This window comes from Corapipo altera, unplaced genomic scaffold (genome assembly GCF_003945725.1).
Source record: "Corapipo altera isolate COAL_440 unplaced genomic scaffold, ASM394572v1 190, whole genome shotgun sequence".
In the NCBI taxonomy this organism is placed as follows: domain Eukaryota; kingdom Metazoa; phylum Chordata; class Aves; order Passeriformes; family Pipridae; genus Corapipo; species Corapipo altera.
The window spans coordinates 180,227-189,281 of NW_020885006.1; the positions used below are offsets into that span (position 1 = coordinate 180,227).

General features: G+C 54.8%; 1 protein-coding gene across 3 annotated transcripts in view; it reads left to right on the top strand.

The window, feature by feature from the left end:
• The first annotated feature begins 1,302 nt into the window (after positions 1–1,302).
• MIS18BP1 (MIS18 binding protein 1) overlaps positions 1,303–9,055 on the top strand; it is a 13,540-nt gene continuing 5,787 nt past the window's right edge. The window contains exons 1-10 of one of the 3 annotated variants that reach the window (XM_027667327.1): positions 1,323–1,889; positions 1,971–2,116; positions 3,345–3,464; positions 3,682–4,193; positions 5,026–5,102; positions 5,407–5,537; positions 6,473–6,563; positions 6,789–6,928; positions 7,602–7,768; positions 8,230–8,339. In XM_027667327.1, the coding sequence (XP_027523128.1) occupies positions 1,348–1,889; positions 1,971–2,116; positions 3,345–3,464; positions 3,682–4,193; positions 5,026–5,102; positions 5,407–5,537; positions 6,473–6,563; positions 6,789–6,928; positions 7,602–7,768; positions 8,230–8,339 (2,036 nt within the window). In that variant the 5' untranslated portion in view covers positions 1,323–1,347. Of the gene's footprint in view, positions 2,117–3,344; positions 3,465–3,681; positions 4,194–5,025; positions 5,103–5,406; positions 5,538–6,472; positions 6,564–6,788; positions 6,929–7,601; positions 7,769–8,229; positions 8,340–9,055 lie in introns of all 3 variants that reach the window. The other 2 variants (XM_027667329.1, XM_027667328.1) reach the window with 2 other exon arrangements.

The following is a 9,055-nucleotide window of genomic DNA, read 5'->3' on the forward strand; positions in this document are numbered from 1 at the left end:
TTTATTTTTTTTAAAGCAGCTATTTGTTACCAACAGGCACACACCAAAGTAATGTCTCCCCCGGAGGTGAATCTCTAACCCGCTTATGGGACTAATGTGAGCGCCAGACCCACCTGATCCCACAGCTGATCCCACTGTGGCTGCCCGTCAGCGCTGGGCTGCTGGGTGCACCTGTGATTTCTGTTCATTGCGTGTTATTCATGTAGTACTGGGTAGTTTTTAACGTGTTATTCGAGTAGCTTGCCTTGTTTCCCACTTGGAACTACGAGACCTTACCACTGAATCTTCCAGCCAGGACAGGTTTCCAGCGCTCTGATTAACCCCCCTATTTAACGCGCGGTTACAGTGGGCTCAGCCGGGCTGCTGCTCGCACGTGGCTGTTATTTATTTATTTACCTGCGTCCGGCACACGCTGTCCGCGGGCTCTGTCCGTGTGAGGGGCGTCAGCAGCCGCTGCTCCGCCCGCCCGCCCTCCTTCCTCCCGACGCGGCTGCTGCTCCAGCCCGCGGGGAAGGCTCCTCTGGGCACCGCCTGCGCTTCAGCCATTGCCGGAGAGCCCCGACCGGGCCGCCCCCCTGGAGCTCGGGCCGCCCCTCGGAGCCGCCTCTCCGGGCCGGGACCGCCCCTGGGAGCCGGGACCGCCCCTGGGAGCCGCCCTCAGCTCTAACGGCCGCGGAGCCCGCCTTCAGCGCGGGTCGAACCACCGCGCCGGAACGGGGGGGAGTCCCGGCATGGACCCTTCCTGCCCCGCCTGTTCCAATGGCGCCCCTCCAGGGGGTCCTTTCCAAACACCCCTCTGACTCTGCGCGATGGTCGCGGCTCCGTGACGCGCGCGCGCGGCCGCGCTCGAATCTGAGCGCGGGGCCCCTTTGGGGGGGCGGGACTGACCCGGGACCGCCATGAGGGACCCGCCGTGAGGGACCCGCCGTGAGGGACACACCGTGAGGGTCCCGCCGTGAGGGGACGGGACTGACCCGGGATCCACCTGAGGGGACGGGACTGACCCGGGATCCACCTGAGGGGACGGGGCTGACCCGGGACCGCCGTGAAGGGACCGGGAGGACCCGGGCCATGATCGCCGCCTCCGGCCGCCGCCGCGCCCGGGGCGAGCCCCCGGTGCGCTCGGTGCCTTTGAGCAGCGTCCCCGAGGGCACGCTGACGCCGCTGAAGGAGCTCCTGCAGGCCCAGGGCGCTGTCCCGGCCGGGCAGGACTCGCCGCCCGCGGGGCCGTGGCGGGGGGCGCGGGATGTCCCGCACGGCCGGGCCGGGCCCGCGGCAGAGCAGCCGCCGAAGCGCCGCGCCCCGGAGCCGCCCGGGCAGGAGACGCCGGCCAAGATCTTCCAGCGGATGAAGGAGCGGGCGGAGCGGCAGCGGGGCCGCGGGGGCGGCACCGACGGGATCCTGACCCGCGGCACCGGGCAGAGCCAGGGCACCGACGGGATCCTGACCCGCGGCACCGGGCAGGGCCGCACCGGCCCCGACGGGATCTTCCCGACCCCCAGCACCGGGCAGGGCCGGGGCACCATCGACGTAATCCTGACCCCCGGCACCGGGCAGAGCCAGGGCACCAACACCAACAGGATCCTGACCCGCGGCACCGGGCACAGCCGTGCCACCGACGGGATCCTGACCCGCGGCACTGAGCAGAGCCAGGGCACCGACGGGATCCTGACCCGCGGCACTGAGCAGAGCCAGGGCACCGACGGGATCCTGACCCGCGGCACTGAGCAGGGCCGCACCAGGCACAGCCGTGCCACCGAAGGGATCCTCTTGACCCCCAGCACTGGGCAGAACCAAGGCACCGACGGGATCCTGACCCGCGGCACCGGGCAGAGCCGTGCCACCGACGTGATCCTGACCCCCGGCACCGGGCAGAGCCAGGGCACCAACAGGATCCTGACCTCCAGCACCGGGCAGGGCCGGGGCACCATCGATGTAATCCTGACCCCCGGCACCGGGCAGAGTGAGAGCACCAACAGGATCCTGACCCACAGCACCGGGCAGAGCCAGGGCACCAACAGGATCCTGACCCACAGCACCGGGCAGAGCCATGCCACCGACGTGATCCTGACCCCCGGCACTGGGCAGGGCCGGGGCATCGCCCGGCCAGGACATGGTGAGTGCCACGGGCTCTCAGTGACTCCCGGAGAATGGTTTGTTTTCCTTCCAAACACTTGGAATAGAAGGTACAGAGCTGTAATTCTGAGTTCAGTTCACTTGTGCTGCAGTGACATCCCCGGTTGTCACATTTTCATAAGTCTTTTAATTATTTGCTTACATCAATCCATAGCCTGAATGACAGGAATTATTAATAGCTCCTTTTCCAGAAGAGTTTTGGTTATTCTGGAACACACTGGGGTCAGCTGTTTGCGGGGAAGAACTCTCAATGCTTTGCCAGTTAGTCTGAATCCTTCCTCCTTGGAAGGACCATGGAGAGGACAAACCCTGCGAAGCTCCATGAACCAGGGACCAGCAGAACAGAGCCTGGTCACACCTGGGAAACAATGGTTGTTCCACGGGAGAGCTGTCCCAGGTGTGAACACTGTCCCTGTGTGTCCTGCTCACGGCTCATCCAGGCTCTGCAGAAGGTGCCAGTGCACCTTGGTGGGGGTAGAAAACATTGGCAGCCAGCACTTGTTGTCCCCCTGATGGCTGGGGTTAAACAGAAAGGTTGGAATGGTGGGATTTTTAGTGCTGAAAGGTGTGTGTGGCACAGCTGATTTCCCTGCTCCTGACAGAGGATTCCCTCCTGTCCTGTTGTCACTGCCTTTGCCCCAGTCTGGCTCTGACTGCTCCCTGCCTTGTGTCTGTGAGTGGGACTGACCCACTGCAACACCTTCAAAGCCACTCGGTGACTAAACATCAAACCAAACAGTTGCTTTAACTGCTCCTACAGCCGGTACATAAGGGAGGGAGGTTCATGGAAAACTTGTTTGGGTGTGAAATCCCACTGGGGTATTTCCCTGATGGCTTTGCCAGTGCACCTTTAGTTTTTTCATTACAGACACAGTGAGATCCAGGGCACCCTCAGGGAGTTTGCAGGTGACATGGAGCTGAGTGTGACCCTTTTTATAACGAGGGTGGGGAGGCCCTGGAATAGAATTCCCAGAGAAGCTGTGGCTGCCCCTGGATCCCTGGAAGTGTCCAAGGCCAGGTTGGAGCAACCTGGGCTGGTGGAAGGTGTCCCTGCCCATGGCAGGGTTGGCACTGGATGGGCTTTGAGGTCCCTTCCCACCCAACTGGGATTTTGTGGGGTATTTTAATAAGCATCTCAACAAACCACATCCCCCCAGAATGTTTCTGTTCCCCAGACCAAGGAGGTTTTCCCTGTGGTTGCTTTGCAGGGTCAGTGTTCCCACGGGTCCCTCAGGCCCCACCTGCCACAGAGCCCCCTGTGCTGGAGACCCCCCAGAAGTTCTTCCTGCGCATAAAGGAGAAACTGCAGCAGCAGCAGCAGCACAAAGGTACTGGGGGCTGCCCTGGGAAACACTTCACAGCCTTCCTTGGCTCACACAACCAAGGCACTGGTGAGGCTGGAAAAGCCCTCTGACCCCATCGAGTCCAACCATCCCAAGGCCACCACTGCCCCGTGTCCCCAAGGGCTCCACCACAAGCCCGTTCCAGTGCTTAAATATCACTAACTTCTTTGTTGCACCTTTTGGTTTTTTTTCTGATGTGCAGATCCAACGCCTTCAAAGCCCATCCAGCAGAACATCCCTCCTTCCACAGCCACGGAGGAGCCTTCAGTCGGAGCTGCCTGTGCTGAGCAGCCCAGGACTGAGCCTCCCGAGGAAGTGGACACCAACAAGGAGGATGATGTGGACGTTTTCCTTGTGGAACCAATAGATGCCGAGGGTGAAATGTCTCAGAGTGCAGGCACTAGTTTTCTGAATGTAAATTCCACCCCTTCGAAAAACGGGGATCAGGCAACAGAGAAGTGGGGAAATGGAGGAGCAAAACGTACAGAGCTTCATCGAGACAGAAGGGAGTTGCAGCCCAGTGAAAAACAAGCTGCTCTGGGAGTGGAAAAGACCGTGGAGAGTAATTCCCCAAAGCCCTCCCGGTGCTTCTGCAGCATTATGCTGTCTAGTCCCACAGTCCACATTCCAAAGAAGCAGAAGCTGACAGAAAAGCCTGAGGACCCTGTGGACAAACCTTGTACTGACCAACCTGCTGGCAAAGCAGACAAAGAGGTGGGAGAAATTAATCCTTTAGGGGAAAGAGAGATTCCTCTGGGCTGTGTGTAGCTCATGGTTGTGGTTTTTCTTGTTAAAAGCAAGGAGCACTCAGAAGAGAACAAACCACTGTTTCTTTAGATTTTACTGGTAAATTTTCCCATCAAAAATATTTCTTTTTTACCTTACTCCAAGATGAGTTACTCCAAATGTTCAGGTTTTGGGGTTTTTTTTGGTGTAAAAGAGGCCCTTTTGGTTTACTGTGCACAAGCCACAGTGTGGGGTGAAAGAGTCCCAGTGTTGGTTCCAGCTCTTGGCTGCCCAGTCAGATCCAAGGAGGAGAGACCTTTCCCAGCTCTAGGCTAGGGATGAATCCATGAATGTGCTTGGCTTTCCTACAGAACATCTGGACTCCTTTTGAATCAAGTGGGACCAGAATCTTTTCCTAGGAGAGCAGTCTGCAGCCTGGCAGTATTCCCACCTTTCTGTATGGAGAGCAGTGTATCTGGAAGCATCCCTGTGATTCCCTGGAAACCTGGCACGAGCACACCTGCCTGAGGCTTGAGTTTCCCTTGTTCTCTGGAGGAGTCTGGGATTGCAGTCCCTGCAAATTAAGCGAGTGACTTGTTTTGTTCTCCCACGTGGCCAAGTGTGTTTGATGTGTTTCCTGTATTAAAAAAAAAATTCACCTTCGTGGTGAGCTTTGACTGAGACAAGGATCAGGTGGCCTTTAACAGTCAAGATTTGTAGCCAAGGAGAAGGGATGTTGTTACTGCATCTGAGCACTGAGGAGGTGCTGGCTGATAAACACAACTTTAAATGCTTTATTTTTTTTTTGTTTCTGTAACAGAAAAGCATCTGCCTGAGCAGCTGGAGGATTAAAGTGATGGAAGGCAACACGGCGATTTCTCTGGAGGGCAAACGCCAGTAAGACCCAGTTTTGTGGTTGAAGTGTAGTGTAAAACAGGCACGGCCTGGGGCACCCACCACCGAGGGATGGTGCAGAGCAATTCCTCTGTGTGGGCAAGAGGTGGCCAGACAAGGCCAGAGCCGTTCCTGTTCCAGGCTGGGGAAGGAAGCAGCACAGAGCATGTCCTGCCAGCACCGGCATCCCTCAGCAAACGTGCATCACTGCCACTCCCCTGGGAACAGCAGAGCTCCAGGTCAAACCCCCTTCTTTTGTGCAAAGGAAAGGTTGTGTTCCCCTTGCTCAGGCTCTGTCTCTCCCCAGGGACATGAAGGGCCTGCTGTGGCACAGCAATGCTGTCACCGAGCGCCTGGCCCACAACCAGCTGAGGACGTCCTCGGGCAGCCTCTACCTCCTGCAGGGCAAGATCGACTCTGCCACCATGAGGAGAGAAGGTGAGGGCTGGGGCACAGCAGCACTGCCACTGCTCAGGGCTGTCCTGGGGAGGGCTGGGGCACAGCAGCACTGCCACTGCTCAGGGCTGCCCTGGGGAGGGCTGGGGCACAGCAGCACTGCCACTGCTCAGGGCTGCCCTGGGGAGGGGAGGGATGGACCTACACAGCTGGGCTGGGCTGGGATCCTGTTCTCTGGCATGTTCTGCAGTGAGGAGCTGCATGTTAGTGCTTCCAGGCAGCCCCAGGGGCACAGAGATCAGCTGTGGCACAGATGAATGAATGCTTAGAATCACAGGATCTCCTGAGCTGGAAGGGACCCCCAAGGCCCATCCAGTCCAACCCCTGGCCCTGCCCAGGACACCCCAACAATCGCCCCCTGTCCATCAGAGCATTGTCCAAACCCTCCTGGAGCTCTGGCAGCCTTGGGGCCGTGCCCACTGCCAAACACCCTCTGGGGGAAGAGCCTTTCCGTGAGATCCAACCTGACCCTGCCCTTGGCATTATTTCCCTTAACACAGGTGTGCCCTGGGTGTGTGATCCCAGGTTTTCACTGAACACACCTGCACTCTGCTCCTTCGGGCCCAAAGATGTGTCTGTGTCTTCAGTGTTTCCTTCTTAACTCCTGGGATACCTGCTTGATAAACACCTGACCTGGCCGCTCTCTGACTTGAAGTTTTTGTTGGTTCCTCTGCTAAATACTTGTATTTGCTTTCATTTTACCATTCTGAGAGGAAGTAACAGCAATAGGTTTGTGAGCAGAGTGGCTCGAGTGCTGCAGAGGCTTCCTAAAGCCTGGGAGTGAATGGACTGTGCTGGGATGGAACTGGCTGGGTCAGTTCCTCTGATCTTTGGATTGAATGTCCTGGATATTTTCTCTACCCTCAGTGATTGAAAGTCTTGCTGAGCTGTTGCTGATGTGCCCTCTGTCCCCCCAGGGTTTCCCTACCGCTTCATCAAACGATTCACGTTTGGCTTTTCCAGGAGGTGGAAGGAGTATGTCCAGGAGTTCCTCGAGGAAAGGAGGAGGTAATTTCTGCTTCATTGCAATGTTCTTTAAAGTATTCATTGAGTTTTTGGGTTTAAGAACATTATACCAGAGAAGTGTGAAAGGCTGCAGATGTGTGCGTGAAGCCACTGCTGTGCTGTGCCAAGGGGCTTCTGCCCACAGGAAGGCTTCACTTTTACATCATTTGTTAAGGAACAGCTCTTTTAAATGCTTATTCTTTCTTTTCTTAAACTCCAAATCATTAGGAAAGACCGAAAACAAAACAGTGGTGTGGATGAAGATGAAGAGAGTGACACTGAGTTGGAAACTGCAGAAGGCTCAAAGAAGAAACCTGGAATGAAGAACACCACCTATGAAGTATTGCCAAGGAATGATGAAAACACTTGTGAGTGTTTGGTAATCATTTCCTTTGGAAAAGACAACTGGGGGTGGATGGAATGGGTTGTGGAAAAGCTCCTTATGTTGGTGTTGTTTCCAAGGAATTGCTGTAAAGCCACAGCCTGTTGAGCCCCCTGGTTTTGCTCGGCCTTAGAGAGCAGTCCCAGCCTTGTGGATGGTGACAGCTTTGGCCTTTAACTCACACCTTTCTCTGGGTTCTCTGTCCAGTGGGGTTTGGCCAAGCTCCACTGTGCTGTTTCTTGATGCTGCAATCAGATTTCCTTGCTAGCACTATAAAAGCTCCTTTATTTTTCTCTCTCCTCACTCCCATTTATTTGTCCCTCATCATCCACGTTTATTTTTCGCTCCCTTTTCTCTCAACAAGGAGCTGTTCAGTGTGACAACTTCTCTTTATCATTCCTGCCCCCTCCATGACTTTGCTAGTATTTATAACCTTGTAAACAGAGTGAAAGTCCTCACAGAGGGTGGTATAACCTGTGAAGGTGATCACTTCAGTGCTGTTTTTCCAATCAGAACACTTTCAAAAGAACCACTTGGGCTGAGTTTTACATTGTCCGTGTAGTCTGGTTTAAACACCACACTGCCTGTGAAGTGTGCAAGGCTCAATTTTCCATGCAATGTCTGGGACAAGCCCCTTATTTCCTGCTTTTCCCCTGCAGACACCACCCCAAGGCACAGCTCCCAGGGGAACGACTTGAGCAGGGTTTACACTCGCAGCGGGAGACAGGTCAGACCCCCCATGAACTTCTGGTGTGGGCAACGAGCCTTTGTGGATCAGAACCTTAATGTCACCCTGGAAGAGGGTGGAGTGGATTATCTCAGCCTGGTAAGGTTCCTTTGCATGTTGGTGCTTGAGTGTGTCTTAAATAGAATGAATAAAGTTGGCAAGGTGTGTAATGGAACCGGTGCAGCTCTCAGAGGTACCTGGAAGGGAAGGAAGCCTTGGGAGCAGGATAAAAACATTGTAAAACAAACTAACAGAATTGCCTTAGCTCTGTGCTGTCAGGGAATTGTTGTCTGTCAAATGGGGACAATGGGGAACTGGTTCTGGAAAAAGACTGGGGTTTTTGGAAAGATAATGTATCAGACAGGCAGTTGGTGAGGTCCCACCTCAAATCCTGAGGTCCTTCACTGCAGGATAGCCCTGGAGGGACTGGAGCATGTCCAGGGAAGGGAACAGAGCTGGGAAGGGGCTGGAGCAGCAGGAACAGCTGAGGGAGCTGGGGGGGCTCAGCCTGGAGCAAAAGAGATTAAATTAGGTTTAGATTAAATTGTTTTATTTTGAAGATGCTTAGTAGTGAAAAATCCCACAAAAAGACCAGTTTCATCTCTAAGAACAAACCGAAGGAAGTCATGAAGACAACAGAGGAAATGCCAAAAAGCCAAAATAAAGGTAACAACTCTTTTTTCCCTATTTTCCAGTGATTGATGGAATCAGTGGGATTGTGAGTTGGGTGCTGGAGCAGTGGGGTGGGGTCTGTTAATGCAAAGGATTTATTTAAGTCTTTTAATGGTCAGCTGCTTTTTGTTTGAAGAGCCATAGAGCAGCAGTGATGTGTAGTTTTACAGCTCCAAGTATAAACTGTGCTTGTCAAAGTGTTCTCTGATTGCATAATTGGGACACACATTTCTTTCCACACACTGAAATGCAGGGATTAGGGTTTCTTTGAGTTCACCAATCCAGTGACTTGGGGGCCTGGCTTGGCTTTTTAATGAGGATGAAATAAAAGCCATGACATGCCTGTGTAGGCGTGGAAAAAAAAAGGTCTATTAACGGAACTGTTGATAAAAATTTGTTGTTAATAAAATGTGGGCAACAGTAGAAGCCTGCAAACAGTGTGAAATGTCAAGCAGAAGTTTCTCTCCTAAAGCAGCTGCAATGTTTCCTGCAGAAAGGCTCTTTGGAGCAGGAGCAGAGCTTTTGGGAGGTGAGTGCCCAGGCAGCGTTCGGGAGTCATAGACAGCCCTTCCCGGGGCTCTGAGTTGGAAGTGCCTGGCAGGTAAAGCTCTGGCTGAGAGCACGGCCACGACTCACCCTGCACCCTGCCACTGTCTCTTCCAGGGGAAAGCAGGGAGAAGGGAGCCAGCTCCAAACGGGAATCTGAGCCTGCTG